Here is a 27,162-nt window from a genome sequence, read left to right as displayed (position 1 = left end):
TCACAGCCCTCCTTGTGTTATTGGGAATATATGTAATGAAACTGATGACAAGCAAACAGTCGTGTTTCCACTTAAGTGCAGTTTTACTCAGCTCTTATTCACCTGCTCCATCGTGTCTGTACCATTCCACATGTATTTTTAAAAATATCTATGTAGGATGCTGATTGCTTGTTTATATTCAACTTGTGTGATAGCCTATCCATCTTCCTGGTATCTTTATTTCTTGGGATTTATTCCAGAGCCCTTTTGCTGTTACTAATGGGTATGTTGCTGTTGTATTCCTGGATATTTTTGAGTAAGGAGTGGTTTCTTTTGCTTTAATTCTTGGCCTTAATTTGGTCAGGTTTTGTAATCACTTTATCAGGCAGAGGCCAGAGGAGCTCATTTATTGGAGTTATTTGTTTTGCTTTACTATGTATTTTTGTAGGGAATAAACGTTTTCCTGTCTGTCATGTATTGCAGTGGCTTGGCTTCTCAGTCCTTGCGTTACACATCTTCTCCTGAAGTATTTATGGTATGGGTGATGTAGCAGAGGCATTTCCTTAAAGTACTGTTTCTCAGGTGGCGTTGGAAGTGCTAGTGTGCTGCTGTGTGTGTCCAGTTGGCTCTGTCAGAGATCAAATTGGACTGCTTTTTAGAGAAATTGGGTGGTGCTTCATAAAGTAAGTGCAGTGTTCCCAGAAGTTCCTTTGTCTACATATGTGAAGTTTAGGTGAACACAGATGATGCTCGTTCGTTTTCTGTTTTGCTGTTTTGTTTTTACAGATTTGATCAACTCCTTCATCTATTTAAGGATAAGTAACTACGTCACGTACGGTATTATTGTCAGTGTAACTTGATTCTGTGCATGTATTTCCCTCAGTAAATGTAGATGACTTACTCTTGCAGTGTTACAGTAGACATTTAAGCACTGCTGGGGCAGGTGGAGAAGATTTCAGAACTATATTCTGCGGTAAGGTCAACTTCTGTGGAGTTCACTGCTGTTTAGGTTTTATATAAAAGTTTACTAATTCATAATTCATGTGGAGCGCCCTCAGAGGACATGCAGAAAGTGCTTCAGGGGGGTAAGCAGTGGAGCCACATCAGTGCTGCGTCCAGGAGAACGGAGTGGGGAATGGGAACACGAAAATTCAGCTAGACAAAATGTGTTGGGAAATGCTGTGAAGAATCGTAATCCTCTGCTGACCCAGAGTACAGTTCTGACTTTCTTGCTGTATTTTTCTTCTTATTTGTAATTTGTTGTTGTGTTTTCCTGTAGGTGATGGATCTGCTTGTGTTTGAGGTGGTCTGTTAGTGCAGGGTGGCAGCTTGCCTGCGTTACATACTAGGATGTGGTTTCTGCCGTCATGTCTGAATTCTGGTGGGTGTTTCTTCTTCTATTATAAAGAAATATCTGTGATTCTTTCAGCTGTTCATTTTTCTAGGGTGTACTGTAGCCAAAAATAATGCTGTGTCATTTCTCCGTAGAGGCTTTCCTTCCAGGTGTGGCACATACTTCACACAGCATGTGCCCTTGTGCTGTTCCTGCTCTGAATGCTTTGCTTCATGTGCGCCTTTCAGAGCACTGCCAGGTTCGTGCTGTGAATATCACAGTGCCTGCATTACAACAAGCACACTGTGTCTGAGCCTTTCCAAATGTTTCTCCTTTAACACTCTTCTGTAGTTCGTACCTTGCTGCTGCTCCCTTACCTTTTCAGGCAGCTGCTGCCCAGCTGTACATGTAACGCCGCTGAAAGACAGGATGCATACTGAACGTTCCTTGTCATTCCGGTATCCACTGCGGTTTGCTTGTTCTGGCTAGTTTTGTTCTGATGATTAAATGGCCTTTCAGTTTTCATTTTCTGCTAGGGGATCCCATAAAGACTCGATCCTGACTTCCACTGTTTCTGTAAAAGTAGGTTTGTATTGACTTTAGCTGGGTTACTCGCTAAACATGTCCCTGCTCATAATTGTATCTGTGAAAATGTGTTTTTTCCTCTGTAAAGGAGAATGCTTACTTAAGTAAAAGTGAACCCAAACCAACCAACCAGAAGCTGCAACATGTGGATTGCTTTGAACTGCTGCCTCAGGAAGTGTCCTGTCAGGCTGGTGCTGGGTTGATATCCCTGCATTTTTGTCCAAAGCACATCAGAAAGTGGGAGGTTTTGTGGGATGTCTGTTCCCTTGTCTGCCTCACATGCAGCTAATGTCAGCTCTGATTAACTCCTTCCATTTCATCTGATTAAATTCTTTTTTTTCCCCCAATATTTTCCAACTTAAAGCCAAATTATTTACCTTTCTGTTTCTTGAAGACAGAGTGAATTCTGCTGATATGCACTTGATTTCTGGCTTCCACTCTTCCAGAAGAACAGGACCTGGTTTGGGAACTGCAGGCCCCTTTGCTGGTAAGGGAGATGAGGATTTCTGAAGAGAAGACGTGATGGAGGAGTTGGTCTAAGGCTGTAGATGAACACTCAGTACCCACCATCTCTTTGGAGTACTTCTTAGAGTAGTTTTACAGCTTCTTGTTAACTTATTTTTTGGTATTCAGGAAGTGCTACCAGTATACATGTGATTGTAGACCCTGGAAAACAAAGTCTTTGAGGACGAATCACTCCATGGCAGTGGTTCCTTAAGTATGACAGGCTGTGAAAAATGATTTGCAGTGAGTTTGCAGAACTCCATGAAATGAGGAGTTGACAGAAAGGGCTGGCTGGTGGCGGTGCTCTGTCAAACTTTGAGGGATGTCAGCAGTCTTGGCTCCAAAATCTGTAGGGTCCATCTGTTACCTGTGTGGATTTTCATTCTTCTTCACTGCTGCATGCTTTTGAGAAACAAAATCAGCAAAACTAGGCTTAATTTTTGGTAGCTGTGATACAAAAACATTCCTTTGTGTGTAGTAGAGCTATTTTCCGTACTTGCTTTTCCTTTGAAAAAGAACAGCAAATGCAGTGCAGTTTGGCTGCAGGGAATTAGATGACTCATTTAGTAAGTACTGAATACAAAGGCAAATAGTCTTTCTATTGTATTACAGTTTTCTCTTGTATGTTTCTATTCTCTCAGATTTTAATAGGGAAATCAGCCAAGTAGCCTAGTCTCAAAATGTTTTGAAAGATAACTGAGTCACACGCTACGAAATCTGGGTGCTCCCTTTAAACTGAAACTTCATTCTATTTGTGCTCAAGTATTTGTTTGTGTTTACAGGCTACGTGTTGAATTTTACTTCATTTTCACCATAATAAAATGCGACTATTCTGTCACACATAAAATACAAAATGTTAAGATCTGTGTAAATGATAGAAATGTTAACTGGCAAAACAGTCGGCTATTTATGTGCTATGAATAATGTCACATAAAGACAAATGTAGCAAGGGAGAGTCAGTCCTACATGCTGCATCCCTCCCACCAAAGGAAAAAAAAAAGAGGTGCACTTTCTTACAGTTCTCTTCAGTGGGTTGTTTTTTTTTTTTAATTATGAATTGATTTCTGATAAACAGGGGTCTGGGAAACCTATGGGAGTAATGCTGCTCATCACTTTGTGGTGCTTCCCTATTCTGTATGTATTGCATGGTCAGTAAAAAGTCACATACTCGTATTTAAAATGCTCAGTGGAAGCAGGTATTCAGTTGCTTATTATTAGGATTGTGGGTAGTATATAAGAAAGGTGGCTGTCTCTGTAACATGATGTTGTAACCAGTGTGGTTTTCCTCACTTGCAGGGTGTGTCATGTTAAGTGTTATCCTGCTCTGAGGCTGCCATGAAGGATGTGAGTTGTTGAACTGTTGATGTTGTCTGTAAGCACCATCCTCTCCTACAATAAGGTTTTCTTTGAATGAAAGTTTTCTTTTTTGTTCTTCACTAGAACAATGATGTTTTGATGGATTTGAGAGAGCACAGTAGCTGATGGTTTTGTCTAAAATAGTCTGTCAAGTGGAAAAGCTCATGCTTCTTCAGGTTATGGTATGTGCAGAATTCTATTCTTATTTGTTTTAAACTGTATGGATAAATGAAACTCGCTGTGGTAGCCACTAGGTATACAAATAGGGCTGCATAAGTGGAGCTACTTGGTTACTGCAAAGCCAAGAGACCTTTGAGATCTTCCAGAGACCTAACAGACTTAGCAAGCAAATTTTCTTATGAGACTATGAGACCTTAAATGGAATTGGAAAATGATGGTGTAACCATGTGGTGTGACCACTGGACTGAGGCTTCTTGGAATTTTGTGGTCATCACCTTCCTCTAAATGTGAAGGCTGTTGTGTCCAGCTGTTTGTCTTGGATAGCTGGTTTGTGCTTAGCTTATGTGTCTTTTTAATTAATACCTTTTGGAGAAATTATTTTTTTCTTCAACATTCAATCTAAAGGGAATTCCAGTGGTGGCTCTGTTGGGCTCATGATAAACTAGGGTGGTAAAACTACTAGGGCTGGCTTGTCAGACTTGAGATGCAGCCGTTTGTTTGGCATTTGTTTGCCATTTCATAAACTGAAATGTACTAGTATGTACTAGTTCATAAACTAATATACCTATACTAATTGACAGTTTTGTCATAGATCATTAATGGGCAATTGATTTTTATCAATAGCAGTGGATCTGTCCATAGGAGTGGAATTTTTGCTCTGGACTTTTGCTGTCTGCTTGCAGTACTGCTTTGATCTGAGGGTGCTGAAAGGGAGCTTGAAAGGGAGCTACACTGCTGCAAAGATAATTCTTGTGCTGCATGTGAGTTGCACAGCTTTGGAAAAGAGGTGTCTGCTCTCTTCAAACATGGAGCTTCTGTCGAGCAGGGCACTGGATCTATGACTCACTGCTGGGCAACGGTAGGAGGCTGCAGAGGAAAAGCTGATGGAAGCTCTCACTGCTGTGTTATATATGACCAAATCTTAAAGTGTATATTACTTGTACTGATGCTGCTTTATTTTGTGCTTTAGACTGAGTACATGGGACTGTCTCAGCTGAGCTGAGCAGGAGCGTGGTTTTACAGGCGTTTCAGGACCACAGTGCATACTTTCTGCCTCACTGGGGTTATCATTTCCAACAAATAGCCATGGTTCAGAGGCTCCCACTGCAGTTCTGTGAGCAGAGCAGTCCAAGCAGTACTCTTGCTACGTCATAGGAAAACACCAGAAAGTACAATGAGTCACAGCTTGATTTTAATGACAGAAGACCAGGGAGAAGAAGCTAATTTTAATTTAAATAAATTAGATCACTGAGAAGGTTGCTTGGGGATTATTTAGAAAAAGTAATCATAGAAAATGGCATATTAAATTTTTCTAGGTCACATTTCGGGAATGAAGTTTTAAAACAGACATTAGGGTTTTTATTCATATTATTTGTGAACATTTCCATGGAGATATAAAAACAAAGCATCTAGGAATACTTAGCTTCTTATTTAGGCACTTATGGGGAAAAATATCTCAGACTTGCAAAGATAAACCTTACAGTAGCTTATCGTGGGCTGAGGCATGCATAATTAAAATATTAAGTCACAGTGGATTATTCCAGCATGAATCTACGTCTGAATTTGCTTCGTTATTCAATTATGATGCTGCTAGTGATGAACTGAAATCAAGACCTTTGATAATTTAATAAATCCAGTATAAGAAGCTGAATGTGATTAGTATCTAAATATTCTACTGATTTTTAGGTACTTAGAGCAGTGGCATATGTTTGAATCAAGTGTTCCTGAGTCGCTGTTTTAAAGGCATCTGTAAATCAGACTCTTACTGTGCATAAGACCTGCATTTAATTCTGTTTTGGGCTCTTCAGGTTGTTCACTTTTTTGGTGTTATGTGTAGCACGTGGGTATACTGAATTGAATTTGACACTGTCCCTCTGCTGCCATCTATCACATAGCAACAAAATGTAATGGAGTATTGGTGGGAAGGTTCAACCTCTACTACCATACCACCAACATCTGTCTCTGATGTGAGAGGGACAACATAATAAAACAGGAGGCATTACTTACATTGGCCCATGGTGTTGGAGGTGGGTTTTGGTGATATAGCAGTAGAGGTTGAACCTTTCCACCAATATTCCATTTGGAACAGGTTGCCCAGAGGTGTGGTGGATGCCCTGTCCCTGAAGACATTCAAGGTTAGGCTGGACCATGCTCTGAGCATCTTAATCTGGCTGTAGGTTCTCTGTGGAAAGGCACCCATTGACATTAATCAGTGCTTGTTGAATCATAGTCATAGAGTGGCCTGGGTTGAAAAGGACCTCAAAGATCATTTAGTTTCAATCCCCTGCCATGGGCAGGGTTCCTAGCCACTGGACCAGACTAGGGATGGGGCATCCACAACAACCTGTTCCTGTGAGCTATCCTCTAAATGATAAACTTTCTCCTAATATGTAACCTAATCTCCCCTGTCTTAGTTTAAAACCATTTCCTCTTGTCCTTTTACTGTCATCCCATGTAAGCAGTCATTCCCCCTCCTGTTTATATGCTCCCTTCAAGTACTGGAAGGATGTTTATGGTGACTAACCAGTGGATGTGAGCACAGTGAGATGGTGGATCATGCATTTTGGCAGTGGTGACAGAAATAGGGGGTCACCTCCACTGGTGTAAATGCTTACAAGCGTGGCATGAGGACTCTTGTTCATTGCTGGCAAAAAAGCATAGCGAACGATGGTACTTGTTGAAAAATGTTTTGAAGGTAAGAATTTGCTCTACCAAGCAGTGTTATTGCACTCTTTGTATCTGTTGTGGTTTGAATCAAAATAAATAGGAGGTATTACTTTTGGAGCAACCTATGTAGATCATAAGCTCTGTAATTGTTTTCTGTAAATAACATTGAATATTGTGGTAGCTCACCATCTGCCAGCTCTCCAACAGAGATAAATACTTTGTAAGAGGGTAATTTAAGAGAATACAGGCTTTATGTTCTTTCATTTGCCTCCTCCTAAAAAGTAATTTCAAGCTGAGGGCTCTGGAGGCCCTGTTGGGACCTCGCTCGTCAGCCTTGTGAACTCTGTCTATGATGACGACTCTGAATTTTGCAGTGTGAAAAATACCTCAACCACAAACCCAAGTGTGTTGATTGCTTGTGATGTCTTTCATTGAAGAGAATTGTAAGTAATTCTTCTAAATTATTGTACATTTCAGTTAGAATGAATAAATGTACAGGAGTCCGTGCACCACGCGGAATCGCACAGAATCACAGAATGGCCCGAGTTGGAAGGGACCTCAAGGATCATGAATCTCCAACCCCCCTTCACATGCAGGGCCACCAACCTCCACATTTAATGCTAGACCAGGCTGCCCAGGGACCCATTCAATCTGGCCTTGAACACCTCCAGGGACGGGGCATCCACAATTGCTTTGAAAGCTGACTGCCTGGGATATCTCTGCTTTTTTTTTTTTTTTTTTTAGTAGTGTGCCACAAATATTAAAGCATTGTCCTACAAAACCCTGTTCTAGGAGTTATATTTCTGCCCCTTCAGTTGCCTTCTCTGTTTTTAATGGGGCATAATTTAAAAGCACCATGTTAAATTAAAGAGCTTGTCAAGGATGTGAGATGCAAAGATGTGATTCAGGCTTGTATTGAGACTGTGTGCAAACGTGAAGCCAACAGAGTCTACAGAAGCTTTTTGAAATAAATACTGCCAGGAGTACAGATGTCCCAAAAACTTGAAAATCTCTGGTGCTTAAAGCTCAGCAATTTAAATTATTTCATTCTCCTTTGTTTTCCTTGCTTCCAGACTTGGTTTAATGGAATTTATTTTAATGGATTGCCTTATTGCTAGAAAAGCAAGGAAATTGAACTGCATTGTCCTGATGCTAAGGAGAGTTGGAGCCATGTGTAAGAGTAGAGGATTATTACCAGTGAACTCTTCAGAGACTCTCCTCAGTGAGCAGGTAGTGATTACAGCAGTGATAATGCAGTGAGTTCATTACCATTCAATTATTTTAATTTGACTTAAAGTAGGGCTTTCTTTTCAATAATGAGAAGAGAAGCAATTGATTGACAAAAAGGTTTCAATCTGGTTATTAACTGGTGTTTGTTTATAGAAAATCATTCTGCAAATGCTTTTGAATTTTATATCTACAAAAAGCTGTTGTTTAACCTTTTTCTCGCATGAATCAGCAGGCCACATGGAGTGAGAAATTTTGCATGCTACGTTTGTCCTTGGAATAAGTGGTGCTTAGAGCCCTCTTCTCTTTGGTGGAGTCTATTATAGCGCAGGCTGTGAAGAGAAGATTTAGAGTGAACGCTGTAGTGGGTAAAGGCTACTATCATTTCTTTAGTGTCATCACAGAGTTAAGCCAAGAGACCCGTGGCACATTTTTGGAGGGCTAGTTGTGTAATTTAGTGTCTTTTGTGGTTTGGGGTCAATTGCAGAAAGGAAATGTTGACTGGTGGTGTGACATTGCTGATAATTACTACCAATCAGTAATATGGTGCAGTTAGTGACTTCCTGAAGCAGGAATGTGTGAATTAAGAAAGATATCAGAATATAAAGGTACTGCAGTGGTCCAAAATTGCTGTGTCCATATGGACATAAAGGAGGTAACCTTAAATTTGTGCAGCAGTGTTCTTGAATTAAACTGTGTTACTGATAGCCTTGTAACCTTGCTACTAAGCAATACAAAACAAATACAGAATTCAGCTAGGATATAGAGGAAATGTAGATTTAATTGAGAAGTAGATGTATCCTCATCCTAATGAGGTCGTTTAACAACTTAGAGGAAAGTATTTTAAATTATTTGATAGCAGGGTAATTTTTAAAGACAAAATCGTTTAATAATACTTTCACATTCCTGCTGTCTGTCCTGTGAGGCAACACTGCAAGGAGACGATGAATCACTTCTTCACGATTCTGTATTTTGCATACGGTTAATCCACTATGTTCAAGATAACATCTTGCAGATGAAGCTGTATTGGACTATCAGCTTATTTTATCTGAAGTTAGTTTTCAGTCTTGAGAACTTTTTTTTAAAAGGTCTGAAGTTCTTCACATGCTGTCACTGAAGACTGAAATGCAAAGGAACCTCAGTTGAGGCTGGGAGCAATAAAATGTACTGCCTTTATAAAAGGTGATTTCTCAAGTGGGAAGACGTAGTTTGAGAAGGAAAATATGTATGCCTCATCCACCAACATGATTACTATAGGATCGTCCCTTCTAGTCATTCCAAGAAGCATATGGAACATATTCTATTTCTTGTTTTGACCAAATGGTCAATGAAGAAATTTTTGAAGGATATTTCCTGTTTTGCTAATCCAGCTCATTCTTCCTTATCTGCACTTGCCCACAATGTCCCTCCTTCATGTCCTCATCTGTCTCTTGATATCTGTCAACGTTGCAAGCCTTGCCCACTCATTCCTTATCTCCTGAAAATGCTCCATTCTTCCTCTCGTGGTGTTCCTTTTCCTATAAATACCCTCCAGGATGAACATGCAGTTGCCTTACTTCCTCAGTCTGCTAAGCCATTTCTGCTCTCATACCCATAAAGAATTGAGGATATGATGGATATAGTTGGCAATCACATTGCTCTAATAATAAACGCTGTGTGTGGAGATGCATTTATAAGTGCTTTTATCTTCCTATGTCTTCCTCTGGTGTATTCTTTGCATTCTTAAACTGTAAACTCTTCAGGGAAGCAGTCTTGTCATTCTGCTTTATATGGAACAGTATGTTCTAACCCTAACTGAGGCTAATGTAATGTAAACACTATATAAGAATATATTATTATGTAAGATGTTCTGGCTGGTGTAGAGAGGAACCTCAGCATTTGCTGGGAAGTCTGCGTCTGGTGGCGGTGTTGGAGCTGGAATATGAGAAATGGGTATCTTAGGGAGGCTTTGAGGTCTGACACAAATGATCCATGGCTATAATGCTGAAGGAGATAAAAATAAGGACTTAGCATGAAAGTGTATCTTAAAACAGCTTTAATACCATAACGGTGAGATGTGTGTAGAGCATGCTTAACCCAGCATTACTTTGCAGAGGTTTGATAAATGCCTACAAACGTGCAAAGGAGAAAAGCTAAGTGATTTTAATGGAAAGGTGATGTAACAATTCTCAAAAAAAAAAAAGTAGAATTGTCATCTTGGGTTCTCCCTGACAGCTGGCAGTCTTTACAGTTGCTAAAAATAAATGCATTTTATGCTTTGGATGAACCTTTTCAGCAGTGCTTTGTCAATAAAACAAATGTAACCTGACAAAGGGCATGGTGTGTTTTAAAATGTTTATTATTCTGGATACTGCCTAATAGTTGATATATTGCTTTTCAAATTCTGTAGGTGCTGCTGGTTTTTGAGCCATTGCAATGCTGTGTTTTATCAAAGCTATTTGAGAAAATGAGCACAGCCTGATAAAAGTTGCCATCTGAATAGATAATATTTTCCCTGCTTTTAATCCATATTTATGATTTATCCTTAGACTTATACTGCAGGCTGCTCTTCTTCTCCTGTGCTCATGTATTCAGATCCTGGCAGAAGTACCTCGATAATTTCGTACTGCTGTCGCTACGTAACCTGTGCTGTCAGAAAAGAAAACATTCTGTTAGAATTCTCATATTATGCACCGTATAAGGGAAGACAGTAGTCCAAAACACATTTTCTCTGAGCATGTTTTCTCTGAGTGGATCTCAAACGCTGTCAATATGCGGCTTAAAGCGTACGGATAATCTGTTCAGCGTATAAACTGGTCAGAGGAAAGGCCAAAAAGAAAAAAAAAAACCCACAATCCTTGACGAGATTTAAGAACGCATACTTACAGTTGAGTCAGGAGAGGCTGGGGAAGCTGGAGGGCTGACTAATTACACATGTAGTAATGTATGTGCATCACAGGCTTGTGTTGGAATGTCGTAGCAGCTGATGCTGTGCAGTGTGTCGGCTCCCCTTGTATGGAGACATCCACTCCCAGTGTATCTATCCGTCACTCTAGGCTCATAATGGTGTCAGTTTTAGCCTAGCAAAAAGATCTTTAACTTAACAGAGGGGACCAGATCTTGGCTGTAAACTTCCAAAACCATGTTAAAGCAAGATTTGTTAAACTAAATCTAGAAAATTTGGTTTTGGTGAAGAAGGAGCATGGAGGAAAGGTCTTTTTAAAAGCAGGCTAATGAAAGTGAGGGCTTTATGTATGAGCGTTATTGAAAACAGTTTTATCCAAAAACTCTTGCATGAAGAGAGGCCTTAAGATGCAACCCTGCCCAGCTGCAGAAGCCTTGTCTGCCTTTGAAACAAAAGAATCGATAAGGGAAACCTTTCTGGCAGAGATAAAGGCACACTGCCTGAGTTTATTGCATGCTGAAACTCTCTGAGTAGGGCCAAACACCGTGGTTAATACCCAAATCGTTGAATTTTGAGCTATGTCGTACTTCCTATACATTTATGACCTTGTTATAATGACCAAGGTTTCCACGTGTGTGTGGGCACTCTGCTATTCCAGGCGGTTTTGCAGTATGCTGATATCCCCATCTGTGTTACTTCTCAAAACTGTGAATCTGATTATGAGAATGAATGAAGGAAATAGTGCTGAAGTGTTCTGTTTTTGTTGATTTTTTTTTTCCTGCTTGAGTTTTTTATAATTATTTTTCTCTGCTGACATTTGTGTATTCTTATTTCAATATTATTTTTGTCTGACTTCTATAATTAGATTTATAACACTATTTCTGCTCCGTTACCTGCCTGATCTGTTGTGCCTTTTCTTTCAACTTTGTCGTATCCAAGTTATTTCCTTTTTCAAGGAGGAATAAATGCTAATATTTACACCTCATCCCTGGAGGCACTCAAGGCTGAGCTGGATGAGGCCCTGGGCGGCCTGAGCAGGTGGATGTAACCAGCCCACAGCAGGGGTTGGGGCTGGTGAGCTTTAGGGTCCCTTCTGACCCAAGCTCTTCTGCAGTTCATTCTGTATGATTGATTACTTGCCTCTATATAGGAGGATTCATATATTAGCATAGTATAGCATATTAGTATAGCTCCTTGTTAGTTTATCACATGTGGATTGCAATGAATAATAGCAGTTTTGAAAGGTTGTTGAATACCTGAATGAATCCACTGTAAAAGCAACAACAAGAAAAAAATCTAAATCTATGGCCTTCTGTTTCTACATAGGTTGCTCTGAAAGTAATGCCTTCTATTTATTTCAGTGGGAAACTACAACAGATACTGGTTCCAGGGGATGGGAAAGGCCTCAGCAGGCAGTCAGCACACAGGGGGTTGGTGCAGGAGGGTGTCTTGCTTCAGTTATCAGAGCAAGAGGGGAGATTCTTTGGTTTACCCAGAGTGAGACTGAGACACAAGTAAGGTCAAGTGATGGGGAAGGCGAAGGCTAGTGATTATCATGAATTAGGGCAATGGGGAAGGGAAGGTGATAACGATAGGAAAAGAGCAGGAATTACGTAAAGTATAGTAATCATCTACAGACAGCTGTAGGCTATATGCTGGTTCTCTGTAGACTGAGCCTTAGACTTATTGCTCTATTAGTAGAGCAAATTAAAGTGCAGATATGTGCAATACAAGCTGAGCTGTCTCTCTTGGTATAACAGAGCAGTCAAGTTTGGACCCACGTACCTTGGGGTCAGCTGCCTTTCTGAACACCTTGCTCAGCGATCAGGCAGAACATTCTTTTGTTCTCTGGAGGTCAGGAACTCCTGACAGAGAGCACAGTGGATAGCTGGGTTTGGTTTTTTGAAACTGTTCCAGTTTGCTTTCTCTTTCTGAAAGGACATTTGGATATAGCCAAGTGTAACACAAAATAATTTATTTTGCACTTTCTTATGTATTACTTCTGGACCTAGCCTGCCTCTTCTCTATCCAGTCATCTTAGTTAGGAAAGGAGCAAATTAAAGATGTGGTTTCTTGGGGAATAAAGCAAGTCTGAATATTTTATCTCTTTCCACCACCTTTCCTGTTTATATTTTGAAGTGGAAATAAAGCGAGGCACTGTTAAGTCTTGCTGCTTTTTTGTTCTTGTTGAAGAAGGTTATTGGTGACTTACATTAGTTTGGAGTTTTTCCCAACTTTAGCATAGCATTGGGGGTGTTGCATGTTTAATTTCTCTCTTCTCCTCCCTCCCCCAAAATCCCAACCTAACAAACCATACAGAAGTCTGAAGAAAACTGTTTTTGAGTTCATATTTTGTTTTTAGTTCATATTTTGTTTTTTTTTTGTGATGTTATTCTACTGCCTTAATCAAATTTTTGTTTATAAAACAAAACTTAATTTCTAATGTAAAAAAGCAGATACAACAGGTTCTCTAAATGTGCTTTGGGCTCTCAAAGTAGGTACAAACTGTATTCAAGATACTGTACTGCCCAGCATGCAAGTACCTACACAACAAGGTTTTAAATATAAGAAGCTGTGTACGCCTTGTGGGCCTGCTGCTGCCCCAGCTGCTGCTGTCCTTGCCTGGTTGTGCAGCGATGTTGGGGAGTAGCTGTGAGCTTATTGTCACAGCCCTGTTTTGGGAGGAAAGGAAGCAGGTTGTATTTTTTGCTGCGTATTCTAGTGTGTCTTGTACATGCTGCATAGAAGAGAACATGCTAATCCTCTTTAAAATATTGAAAGTGTTCTTGTCTGCCTTCTCCTAAGCAACCACACATTGGCTCCATTAAGTTGAGCAGATTTGCTGCATTCACTGTCTTCCCTTGCAAGATACAGTCTTTTTTTTTTTTTTCAGTTTGCTTTTCTTCCCACACTCTTCTGAGCTCTCTCATCCTTCTTTTCTCACTGTTTGCAGCTATTTTTGCCTTGGCATAATATCTTTTCATCATCTCAATGTTCTTCTCTTGTCCTTCCAGAATTTTTTGCTTTGTTTTTCTCCTGTTATGATTTTTTTCTCTGCTCTGAATGAATTCTGCTGATTTTATTTTGGTCCATGTCTCCCACCAGTACTCCTTTATCTCTTTTTCTTAATCTAGCATTGTTTGAAAGAAGTTTGTAAGGATTGCTTCTTCTGATAAAGCTCATTACTTCTTTTTTTCCCTGTTTTCATGCGTATAAAAACAATCTCATTATGGGTTTGAACACCAGGAGCAAATAATGCTTATATAAATCTGTATTCGAAGTATCAGACAAATGGGGTGAAGTAGTTGTGTGTAAAAATGCACATAATCTCTGAAGCGTATTTCCTTCACTATGAGAGGAGCCAGGATGATCATCAGTTGGCTGTGTTGGGGCTGGACTCACCGGTCATGTTGGAACTTGAATTATCTGATTTTCAAGCACGTATCCTGTATGACTGATACATCAGGGAATGGTAAAGAGGAAAGTGAAGCTGACATAGAATTCAGGTGTTTTATCTTCTGATGCTCTTTCTCGAGTTTTTTAAATTTAACTTCTTTTTAGTTTTTTTCCTACCTCTTCATTTCTGTGAAGGGAAATGCTGCTGTAAGTAGAGTATCAAGGGGAGATTTTTTTTCTCAGAGCCTTCAGTGATGACCTGCAAGTCTGCTTTTTCTTCCTGCTTGCTTTTCATTTCTTTAGGACTCTCTGTGTTGGTCTAGTTTTTTTTGTGAAAGTCATAGTTGACTGTGATGGCTCCGTATTCAGCATTGTATGCTGCTTGAAGTGTTGCCCCACCAGCTGCCAAAATTAGGACTGTTTTAAAAATCGTGATTTACAGAGGCTTCTTGCCAGTAGTGATGGGAAGGCATCTTGCTCTGTTTGTCACTGGAGGAGGACAGAAATGTGTGGGAGTTCTGACTTTGTGGCTTGGAGAAGAGGAGGCTGAGGGTGTATGGATGTGTGTGAGGGACAGTAGCTGGTAGCTGTATGCTAGTTGTACGCTTTCAGAGGCATCACTCAACAAAAACTACTTTGTAACATGTCGAAGGAGGATGATGAAGGACAGCGTGATTAGCTACTGAGTGGTGTCACCACACAGTTGCAGTGGATGGCAATGCTTTGCCACCTACATGAGTCCTCAGTGCCAAATTATTTGCAGCCAGCTTCTAGGCAAGACAGGTGTCCCATGAAATTGCTTAATAAGTTAAGGGGAAAAAGGGGAAGTCGTGGAGAAGGGCAGAGGGTGTTGGAAGAAAAAACGCAGAGCTAACTTGCAGAGCATGCTCTGAATTTTTCATCAGTAGCAGCTGATTATGATATGATGTAGATGAGACTTGGGAAAAAAAAAAAACAGTGGAGATGTAAATCACCTTACTGATTATAGGATGAGATCTCGTGTCTGGACAGCCCTCTGCTTACTATAAATTCCTTTATTGTTTCACTTTGAACTCCCTTCTTTTCTATATAAATATTTTGTGTCTAGCTGCCAGACTTTCACAGCACTTCCTTAATTGAAAGCACCCCATCTTTTTTCATTCTATTTTTGAGTATAGCAGTATGCATATATCCTATATATGCAATGATAGATAATCGATGTGTGTGTGCGTGTGTTATAACTACATTCAGATTTTAGGAAGACATCTGACAGTTCTATATGTTCCTTGCAGTAAAGAAAGTGTAAATTGAGGAAGGTTTTGGCTGAGGACTAAATTAACAGAGTTAGGATGTTTAACATTTGTATCACTTTAAATAAATACCATCCTGTGTTACTACTCTGACTACTCAGAGTGTAAGGAGAAAAAAGAGATGAACTTTCTGGCGTCATTTCATGCAGCTGTGTAAAACCAGGGCATTGCAGTTGATGATTGAAAATGGTACATGTGGGAAGCACACTTGCAATATAATTAGAAAGTCTATTTATATGTATCTTAAAAATAAATTGATCTGTTCAGTTTACTAGAGTTGTATTTTAAAATAATAAAGATGTTACATGGATGGAGATTGTTGTTCAGGCTTTGCTACTAGTTGTCTGTTACCATATACTGATGCATCATGCTAGTCTCGTGGTGATGGTTGCAGACTGGCTGCAGTTGATCTGACAGGTCCCAGTGGAGGATTTCAGTGCCCTTGCAGAGTTTGTATGGGCCATCAGTTTCTTTTTTCAATGAGAAATTAGCTGGAAAGCGTATGCTGAAGGATGCCAGACTCCTCAGGTATGCAGTGTTGATATTTGTTGTAATATTACAAAGGCTGCTCTCAGGCAAAGTCTTCAGTGCCAGTGATTCCCAGCATTTAGTCTACACAGCTGATGTGGACACAGACTAGCCTATTATACAGTAATTGTACAGTGTCCCACTTGAGGAACTGCAGGAAAACCCCTGAGTATTTGGGTGTTGCTCAGTGTGTGGTGCATGGGTCAGTGCCTTGCCTTTGGACTAACCATGGCTGCTCTAGATGCCTCTTGTCCCGTCTTTCACATCTGCTTTTCCAGTTTTCCTGTTGCTTCATCCCACGTATGCAACAAGGGGCATACTTAACTGCTGTTTGACAGAGCACTTCAACCTTCCTGCTGAGCTGTGTTTCAGGCAGAACCAACAGAACAGCTCCATGTCCCACTGGGACAAGGTGGCTGAAGGCAAGGAGAGGGCTTGGCTTATGTTGTGCTCTGTGTGACACAAACTTCTTGATGGAACTTTTTCTTAGAGCCAATTGTCCTATTATATGGAGCTCAGAAAAGGCCAAACAGGTCCTGTCTTGTTTTCTGCAAGAACAGAGCTGAGAACATCTTCTTTACCATAGAGTGTAAAAATCTAGTAAAGCTATTTGCTGAATAAGAAATGTGAAAATCTTGCAAGAATATATGGAGAAAATGGTCATGTAGATACTGTGTTTATAAGCATAATACAAAACATTGGCAGAACGTATTAAAAACATGTAGTAGGTATGCTGTATTTTTTTTTTTACCAGGGGATTTGTAACAAGAAGTTAAAACTTTTAAGATCTTTAGAACGCCAAATAATAACAATAATTTAGGCAAAGGAGACATTTTAACCCGGAGTTTTAAGATTATAGCATGCATCTAATAATCGTGACCCAACACAGTCCTTTTGGGAAGGTAGTGCAGCTTCATCTCCAGTATCTACAGGTCTGGGTCAGCCTGTAGGTGAGGTTTTCTGAGCCCCTCAGTCCTTAGAAGAAAACGTGTTGCTTTGACTCAGTCTGGATGAACAGAAAACTGTTTTGTTTGAGATTAGAATTTGCTTCATTTTTCTACAATGTTGGAGCAATTTAACTTTTTCTTGCTTGGAAAAATGATAATATCTGAAAATGTGAATGGAATGCAGCGTTTAGTCGTGTTGTACACCTGCAAGAAAATGACAGTGTCAGAAGAATCCTAACATAGTAATGATTGTACAGTGTATCACGAAAGTGATGTGTTAGAAGTACTTCAGACTAGAAATCAGAAGTTATCCATTTAAGTGGCAAGAACATTAAAGCGATCCAGTTTGAGTGTCATTATCACGTCGGATGTGGCACTTCTTTCAGCTCTGTCAGAAAAGCTGACCCTGCACACTCGGTGAGCCATCTCCCTCCCTTGAGCCAGCGTCTGGAAAATACTTCTGGCTGTTTGCTGTGTTAGCTGCAAGACTGATAACTTCTTAAATCACTCCCTAGCTGCATTATTTACAGCTGTTCCCTTATGATGCTTTAATGATAGTAAGAAGGAGCAACCGGCAGCTGAATTTATAGGACAGAAGAAAATGTTTTTAAGATATTAAGTGAATGTCTTGCTGTGTTGTTTAGTTATTTTTATATTTTGCCCAGAATATATGTCCTGCAGAAATAAACTTTCCCTCTCAGCACCTCTGAAATATGTTCTTAACTATGTCTTTGTCCCCTCCAAACATAACCTTTCTCATAACAAGGATGGATAAATGCATATACATGGTTAGAAAACAAGCACAGTGATATTTGGGGTTAATAATTTTGCCCTTGGTTTGCTTTACTTGTATTTAATCTGACAAGTAATTATGCAAAAAAGATGCTTGAATGTTGTGGTTTTTCCTTTGAAGAGTAGCTTTCTGCCCAACCACAGCTTTTCAAATGAACATTGGGCAGAGTAGTTATTGGGTCTTTATTTTTTCCTCCTCCTTATCCACATTTAAAGATGAAGGAGGATAAAGGATAAAGGGAGGAGGAACTGGGGCACAAGGGGGCGGGAAGAGGGAGAGAACAGCAGCAGTTTGTGCTGGAGGGCAGCTGGGGCTGCCAGAATCATCACCCAAGAACTGGGAGAATGAGGAGTTCCTCTTAATGCCATCTTTGTTTTTTCCAAAGTGTTTTAATGAACAAATACTACAGCCTGGCAAAAGATCAAATGCCAGGTTATGTCAACGAGACTTAGCTAAAGTTGTGTGGATGACTTAAAAATAACATCCAAATGCATAGTTACACTCCACTGTCATGCTGCTTCCCTGACTTGATAGTGGGTCATTTTTAGACTAACTTTATCATATCCTTAATGCATTTCTAAAGCCTGATGCTTTCTCAACTTTATCTTCAAACTTCAAAAATTTCCATATACAAACTTAAAATAAATTCAAAAAATTTGACAGCGTTAAATTATTCAGAGGTATTAAGCATGAGGCTTGGGCTGTATATTTATTTGGGAACAGAATATTTCAACAGGTAAAAGGCACATTCATCTCTGTATTTTATATGCTTTTTCCCCTTTTAGAGAGGCTTGGATGGTTCTGAAGCGCTGGTTTCCACCCTCACCTCTGTAAAAGCAAGGCAGAAGTGACCACTGAAGATCTGTGCTGTCTTCAGTTCATCTTTGGCTTCCCTTGGTGTTAACAGGGACAAAGCTGAACTCCTGGCAGCGTGCTGACACGAGGTGTCTGTCTGTAGGAGTTAGCCCTGTTTTGTCACTGGGTACAGGCAAGTGGTGGTAGCAGCTGTTCTGAAGGAAGACAGGTGTTCTTCAGATTTTTTTGTACAATTATTTTTTTTTTTCAATCTCGACTGAAGCTCAGGGAACATTCAATTTGAAAGGATACCAGTGATATTCCTGTAGTTTCTTAAGAATGAAGAAAGAAAAGAAGACATGATATTATTAACATGAAGTAGGAAAAATGTACCTGTGACTCCTGAGTAAAAGAGTCTTTCTCCTGATGTAAGGGAAAGTGAAAGATTTGATCACATTTTTATTCTATCTTGTATATATATATGTGTGTGTGTATATATGGGGGGCTGCGTTGTTAGAAACAAACATATATTTACATTCTGAGCAGTAACTGCAACAGCACTGGTGCAGGAGTCTGCAGAATACAGCAACACTGGCTTCTTGATATGCCCCATTGAGAAGAAGGAAGTTAGCTTTATCAATTCAAAGTGAACAGTTTTTAGAGTGGTGATTTTATCTTTTGAATATGCATAACCTTAAATGTTCTGCTGTAATTTCTTCATGCCGTGAGCATGGATAGGGTAATGAATAGGAATAAAACTGAAAATATTAGTGTAATCTCCGAACAGGAGATTGCAAACAGCAGGTTTCTATCACTCGTTCCTTATTTAGGAAGTCACTGTCTGGAGTATCAGTATTGCTGTAACGTTGCCTGTACCAGACCTGAAAAAGTCTATATAGCTACTATGTTATTTTCCGGTGTTAAACTGCTAGAGCTGCTATTTCTGCCGGTGAAAGAAAGCAATGTTCGAGCTTTTTTTTGGACGCCTGGGCGACCTCTGTATTCTTCTCAGCATGCATCTTCTAGATATCTTGGAAGCCAAGATATCCCTGAACGTGCATGAACCTGATGACCCACATGAAACTTTGACGTGATTGCTGTGGTTATGCAAATTAGGAACCTCTTCTGCAGAAGGAACACAGAATTATGTGCTGCAGAGGAGTCTCCTGTTCCGTTCATAAGATCAGAAAATACCAACCAGAAATTCACTGAAGACTGCATGGATTTCACACCTTTAAGAAAGGAACAAACAAATTTGCTGTTAGCTTCTCAGAGCCTGCAGGATGACAGTGCTGGCACCTGGCTTCAGTCCCATTGTATTCACTCACTTCAAACTGGTTTTTGCATTCCAAAGGTTGCTTAGGAATTTCAGTCAGTCTTGAAATTCCATGTGACCTAATCTTTCTAGTGTTTGTAAACATGCAAGAAGGAAAGATGCCCACTTTATACTTAGTAAGTTTTGTCCTGTTATGGTAGTACTAAAGCACTGAAGCCATCCCTCTAATTCTTGCTGGCTGTGTCACGCTGTTGGATAGCAGAAGTTTCATCACAGAGCAGCACCACCGGAGGTCTCATGTCTGTGATCTGCTGCCAGACTCACCTGAGCATCACAAGCACTGTGCTGGGACACGTGCACGATTCTTTTCCCTCATTTTGAAAGTTTAGCAACACCTGGAAGAAGGATTTGTTTTAAGGTTATTATAATTGCTGTTCTGCACTGCTCCATTTTCTAGTTCGTTGCTCATTGGTCAAATGTAGGCTTGCTCTGAGGTTGTGCTGTCTTCCAAAGAAGCCCCTGGTATTCGAGCAGTTCTCTATGTAGAGCTATACCTTGCTTTAAAAGTACATTATCTTAATGAAGCCAAGGAGCAAATCTCTCAAGCTGTGTTTAGACCCGTGCTTGTTGATTTTGTCTTGCTAACTGGTGTCTTGGCAGGACAATTTTAATTTATCACCACTGTGTGAACTGTTTAATGCATCACTTGTACAGTGTCCACAGCTCGAAACAGGGATATGTCCACATAAAATCAAGTTAAAGTTCCTAATGTGTTTCACTGGCTTCAAGATTGAAAACTTATTGTGTGTTGTCTGATTTGTTTTGCATAATGTTTTCAGGTCTGTCTTTATGGGATTGGGAAGTGGGATTGTTTATTTTAGCACTAACATTGGAAAGGCAGTCAAATTACAGAAGGATGAGAGTTTTCATATGCAAAATGTAGGATTCAAGCTGCTATAGTTTAACATGACTAAAAGAAGCAAAAGACAGCAGAGAATAGATGAGGACACATATTGGGTGATGAAGGAGATATTTAAAGATACCTTAGAAGGAAAGTTAAAAGCATCTTCAGCTCGTGTCCTATTGTATATGCGGAAATGGAAAGAAAAGCATTGAAGTTATTTTTTTATCAGAGTAGATTAACAGAATGAGACTGAGTCTACTTATTAATTAAAAACTGGGTATATTTTTATTGCTTATTTTGTTTTTTTCCTTCATGCATATTGTAGAAGTAAATACCTTTATTTCTTTGTTGGGAAGATTTCTTCCATGATTCTTTCTGACATTGTTCTAGATTCCTTGTGCAAACTTTGTTTAGGTTTCTTGCTTCATTCTTGCAACCTGTGGCATGATGCTTTCCTAGAAATCCCTCTTGAGTTTAAAAACTCTGGTAGCACTTATTTGTAGAGCCCACCCCTCCAAGCTTCTTGTCTTTACTTTTCTGACAGAGAGCTGATTGCTCTCAAAAAGGAAATCCCTCCCCATGTTAGCATTAGCTGATGCTTTTTGTTGGTTTAATGCGTGACCTCCACCTGAGCATCTCGGAGGAGGTAAAAAAAGGTTGTGCATAGCTTTGCTTTGGTTAATAAATATAAGAAGTAGATAAAAGGAAATGATTCTGAAACCATTTGGAGCATTGCAAAGCCTTTTTGTTTTCATTCAATTGAAGTTTGTGTAGTATGGCTTTAGAGACTTAGTGCATCTGCTTTGCTCAGGGCTTGGATGTGAGCCAGTTGTCTGACACCTGATCTCTATACAATGTAAAATTACTTGGAGTGAGCTGATAAAGTGTGTGAAGCAATTGAGGAGTTAGCTGCAATGCTGCTGGCTTCCCTACCTGAACTGGTATTTTGTGGCTTCTTTCTATTATCTGCTGCTTTTGGATTTGCCGGCACAAATTTTCATTAATTTTTCACCTTTCCTTTTTGTTTTTAAGCCATACTATTATGGTCTGTTCTTCTTGGTGTGGTTCCTGAATAGGCCAGTATTTGCCTCTGGTGCCACAGCACATGGGATTAAACAAAAGTTGGAGCGTTGGCTCTGCATGAAGTTGGAGGGGCTGGAGCCAAGAGCCTTGAAGGAAGAGGAGCTCAGCTGCAGGACTCTTCCTCTTTTTTTTTTTTCTTTTCTTTTTTTTTAGCTTGAAATTTACCAAACATCTCTACAATTCACATTCTTCTGTCTGTGAAGGCTGGCTGAGTAGGCTGAGACACCACCATTTGAAGGGTTTTTTTATTTGGACTTGGGATACAATTTATATGTTCTAATAAATTCTATAAGAGAGCTCAGATTTGTGGCTATGTAATTTAAAAATAATCAAAATAAAGAAATGATAACATTGCTATTTCTGCAGCTTTTTCTCATGGTTTAGAAGGCACTTTGGAAATAAAAGTCAAATAGATTTCCATCTATCTTATCTGGTGATATCATCTCTGTGATCAGTTTTGTATCTGGAGTGATAGTTGTGTTGTGAGCATCTCCTCAGGGGGGTGGTATGCTTGTGCAAAGGTATAGATTTGCTTTTAGACATGGGGGAAATGGTTCTTGCAAAAATCTCAAATAGCAGAGACGTAAAATGAGCAAATCCTATCTCAAATTCATGAGAGGGGCAGAGATGGAGAAGGAAAAAGAAATCACTAAATTTAAATAATGTTGTGATGGAAATGTTATTAACAAGTGAGTGGGACCCCTCATTAATAATACTAGAAATTATTTTTACTGTGAAGTCTCATCTGATTTAAATTTTTATCATTGTGTGAAATAAATCTTAATAAATCACTCAATAAAAGTGAAATTAAAACAATGGTGCAGAAAAATGTTGTTGTTTGTTGTGTAACTTAAAGCATCCAGGGACTTGAAGTTTGCAGCAAAGGAGCTTGTATCTTGGATTATTTTTTTTTTTTAATATCTTGTAGAGTGTTGGTAGCAATAAGACATTAATGTAATAATCCATTCTATGTGAAGATAATATAGAGGCTTGCTTATGTAATGAATCAGCTGATCATTTTAGCCCAAGCTCTTTGAATTTTATTTTGCCACAGTCCCAGTATTCATAATATCTGCTTATATCAATGGTTTTTAATTTTTACGAGGGTTAAACAAATTCAAAAGCAGTACAAAGTCATGTTGGATTATTGAGGTATGTTCTAAGTCTAAGATCAGTGGTAGGCGAAGTGGGCTTTCATCTCTCACCTCTGTGTTGTCAGCTTTATCTCTGTCTAGTAAGGCATTAAGAAGCTGACAGAGCTTCCCTCAAAGCACTGAGCCCTCAGCAGTTCCATTCATACTGGAAAATAAGAAAGTACGACATCCCAAAGCTGTGAGCTTTCTCCAACAAGGCTGTCCAAACCTTTCATCTTCTCCTTCCCACAGAAGTAGCTATTAGCTTCTAGTGCTGACAACACCAGTCTGTTACAAAATGTGTAGTGAGGCATCCTGTTCTCTTTGAACACTGTTGGATCAGAACAGAAGGAGAATTGACTGGGAATGGTGACTGTGATGGTCCTTAAGAAAGGAGACCATATGAAACTGAAGTTACCTGAAGTTATCAGATCATAGTGAAATACAGTACAGATCTGCAAACCTTGATACGTCCTGTGTTGAAGGGAAGCAAAATTCATGCTCTGAATGCAGGTGGGCTCTCACTGTGCACTTGGTTATGTTCAAGAATAAGGATTCCTGGCCAGTGGGTTGCTCAGAGTAGAGGAGATGTGTAAGAGAGGGCCACCTGCCTTTTGTGGAGCAGGTATGAGTCTCTGCATATACATGTTTTATAGCAGTGCATGTTAGAAATGCCTGTCAGTAGTTTTGGCAGATACTTGAGAACTCACAGACATTCTCATTCAGTCACAGAGGTCATAGTGCTGTGCCCTAGCTGGGGCTGGCCCCAGGTCTGGTAGGTGGCACAGTAAGTTCTGCACCTTGGCTTTCACAAGAATGCTACGTGCATAGGATCACAGTGGGGTGCTGAGGGAGAATACAGTGGTATAGACTTCATTTTAACCTGGGTAATACAAGATAGACAATGGAGATTTTTCAGAGTTGTTTTTTGCCTCAAGTATCTATTCAGCTTTAATCTTAAAGGCAGTCTCTCAATATTCAGGCTGAAACTCGGTGAAGTAGCTGTTCATTTACAGTACACTTTGTATTTTAGTGCACGTAAATACTTTGGAGTGAATTTGAGCCCTGCAATAAATATTTTTGCTCGCACCCTACCACAACTGTGTGATCTATTTCATCTTTTGCACTGCAGTTTAAACACAAAGATGCTGTAAAACACTCTTTTACAGTAACCCTAAGATTATGGAGTCTGCCTTCCTTTGTTTCTTTAGAACAATCTTTAAAATAATTATCAGAGTGTCCAGTGCAGTGTATAATTTGTATGGTGAATAGCAGTGGCATAATTTGCACTAAAAATCTGTTTTAAAATATCGGTATAATTGTATAGCTAGAAATTAGGAAGTGTTAAAGATTTCTGTGGAGTCTTTATTCAGTGCAACATAGTTCTTAGTGACACATTAGAATTATTGGGGTGCAGAGCAAATATGCATGTGGCCTAAACAGGAGCTACTCTGGGCTTCAGGTGCTGAGCCTGGAGGTGGATCCGGCCAGCTCCTACTCCAGAGAGATGCAGAGCTGTTGGAGCGGGTCCAGAGGAGGGCCACGAAAATACTCAGAGGGCTGCAGCATCTCTCCTGTGGAGACAGGTTGAGGGAGCAGGGCTTGTTCACTCTGGAGAAGAGAAGACTCCAGGAAGACCTCACTGTGGCCTTACAGTACTTGATAGGACAAGGGAGAACAGGTTTAAGCTAAAATAGATGAGATTTAGATTAGGTATCAGGGAGATATTTTTCACTGGGAGGGCGGTGAGGCCCTGGCACAGCTGCCCATAGAGCTGTGGGTGCCCCATCCCTGCAGGCGCTCAGGGCCGGGTTGGATGGGGCCCTGGGCAGCCTGAGCTGGTGGGGGGCAGCCAGCCCATGGCAGGGAGTGGGGCTGTGAGGTCCTTCCCAACCCAAACCATTATATGACAAGAGAATTGAGGTCATTTGTGGAGGCCTCTCCGGTCTGTGTGTTTTGGGGAGAAGCAGTGGTGTGCACTTAGACCAGGTGCTGATCATTGCTGCCCTGCCAGCAGAGCACGTGAATGCTGAACCTAACCAGCATTATGTTTTTTTTTTAATGTAGATTTAAGAAAAGTATATCCAGTTTCTCTTTTCTGTTTTCAGAGAATTCAGAGACTTTGTGTCTGTAACATTTATAAAGAAAGAAAAAAAGCCATGTTGAAGCCTTCCCATCCTAGAATTCCCATCCCAAATAATAGAAATGTACTTAACTTGTGAGCAACCGAACTTGGTCTTAATGTTACCCAGGATAGATGATACCACTATTTCTATCTCTTCTAGGGTCTTCAAATGGTGCTCACATTTGTGGCATTATTCTTTGAGGTTGTTTTAGTCACAAACATCTTTACCATACTGCTTCTCATAATTCATTTTTCAGCTGTCTCTGTACGTTGTTTCGGGAAGATCCCGTGGAAGAAGCCACAGATGGCATGGGAGTGCCTTCCCCAGAGCTGAGCTGCTCTGTATGCTGTGGGGCTGGAGAGGCACTGGGCGGCTCTCTTATGGCAATAGCATACACCAGGTTCTGTAGTGGACGTTTCTGCTCTTTTGTTGTTAGTGCTACAGTGGTAATTAATAGATAAAAAAAAAAAAAAAAAGAGGAAATTTAACTACTACTTCTGAAAGTGATTTGAAGGAAATTTAACGCAGAGCACTAAAAAAAGAAATCTCAATGTGTGGAGTATTTTTCCTTTATAATTTTTACCCCATGTGTTAAAGTACTGATTTAATACTTCATTCTTTGTGACAAAAATGATTCAAAGAGCCATATTTTTCAGGGCTTTTGAAATGGATGTTTCTGAGGGTGTCAGTCAGCATTTAGGCAATTAAGGGGAGAAATACTATGTGCCATAAGCCTTCAAGTCCTCTTTTTTTCCCCAGAAATTGAAATTTGTGCCACAATTTGTAAGCGTTGCGATAAGAATCACCTCATGCATGTGTCAGCTCTGTTTGAAGAAAGGCAACACCCCTCTGCCTAAAGAAATGGTTCCTCCTGCTTTCATAAACAGTCATGTGCAGAGTTCGGCAGGGCCTGATGCCCCCGGAGCTCGTTCCTTCCCAGCCTGATTGAATCGGTCTTCACAGAAGTGCTGTGAATCTTGTGGCCTCGTTTGAAACAAAAGGGATTAGGAAAAAACTCCTTTGGTTGTTAGACTTTGGAAAGCGAGGGCAGGCAATCTCGGCTGTGAATATTTTCTGATTTTTCCAGAAATCAAGCAGAAGATTGAGCTGCTGATGTCAGTTAACTCTGAGAAGTCGTCCTCTTCAGAAAGGTACAGCCACATCTTTTGCATGAACAATTAATGGTGTAGCATTGCAAGCAGCAGCACAGGGCTTTTTTTTTTCTTTCCCACATTAAGTTTGCTCGTATCGTTTCTGTATTGCATGCTGGTGATTGTAATGTGTTAATTGAGCCTCTGGTTTTGGTTAAGCTTTGTGCATTTTTGCAAAGATTTATTGATTGCTTTTTTTAATGAAGTCTACTCGGCTGCAGCATGCAAATGGCAATACAGCTATGAGGCTGCTGTTTGTGTGCTGGGGTTGCAGACCTCCTTCCTTTTCACTTCTGTGCAAACGGCGTCGCGATTTCTAAATTCATTTTAAAGATTTAGTGTTTGTGTTGTGTTACAGGAGACCATTCTCCAGTTACAGAGGGTTCTTTTGAATTCAGATTAACAGAAAATGTAACTTGATGAAGCATTTAATGTCCTGTTATGGGGAAAGGGAGTGCCCTTTGCAAAGTAGCTCAGGAATCACAAATTCCCAAATTAGTCACATTCTGTGAGATAGATGTGATCCTTGTTCAAGTCTGTGCTAGGAAATGGAGCAGTCACTGCATGCAGTAATGGTTCATGCCTGCAGGTAAGGACAAAATGACTCAGAAGTGTTTTTAAAGCAATTATTTTATCTGTCAATCAGATGATTATGATTTTAAGTAGCTGTTTCATTTTAAAGAAATATTTGGAGGCACCGAATGCACTTTAAGTTTTCTGACACAAAATAACCTCCTTGAGATTATTTTGTTGGTTTTAAATTATCCAGTCTGTTTGCTACTGTTTCACTTGTGACTGGATTTGAAGGTAAATTTTGATTGTAGGAATTCTTAAACCTGGAACAGAATAATATTTTCATCAAGTTATTTACAGCAATCATTTCAGCTGTGTTCAGATGCTATATTTTGCCATTTTGATATTGGGCTTTGGCATTAAAAAAAAAAAGTTATTAATTTTATGTACTCAAACTGTATGGTTAGCTGAAATTATTACATGAAGGATATTTTATTGAATGTTTCATCATAT

General features: G+C 39.8%; 1 protein-coding gene across 8 annotated transcripts in view; it reads left to right on the top strand.

Annotated features, from left to right (window-relative positions):
* The window catches only part of SRPK2 (SRSF protein kinase 2), a 134,691-nt gene that overhangs the window by 19,356 nt on the left and 88,173 nt on the right, over positions 1–27,162 (top strand). For 2 of the 8 annotated variants that reach the window (XM_090135792.1, XM_090135788.1), the window contains exon 1: positions 25,722–26,136. The exons of 3 other annotated variants lie outside the window; for them this stretch is intronic. In XM_090135792.1, coding sequence (XP_089991918.1) covers positions 26,099–26,136 — 38 coding nt within the window. In that variant the 5' untranslated portion in view covers positions 25,722–26,098. Of the gene's footprint in view, positions 1–25,721; positions 26,137–27,162 lie in introns of those variants that run through there. 3 more of the 8 variants (XM_090135807.1, XM_090135818.1, XM_031596595.2) reach the window with 2 other exon arrangements.

The sequence above is a fragment of the Phasianus colchicus genome, chromosome 1 (assembly GCF_987193195.1).
Source record: "Phasianus colchicus chromosome 1, bPhaCol1.hap1.1, whole genome shotgun sequence".
Taxonomy (NCBI): Eukaryota; Metazoa; Chordata; class Aves; order Galliformes; family Phasianidae; genus Phasianus; species Phasianus colchicus.
The sequence above is the reverse complement of the archived record's forward strand: the minus strand, read 5'-3'. Positions and strand labels throughout refer to the sequence as shown.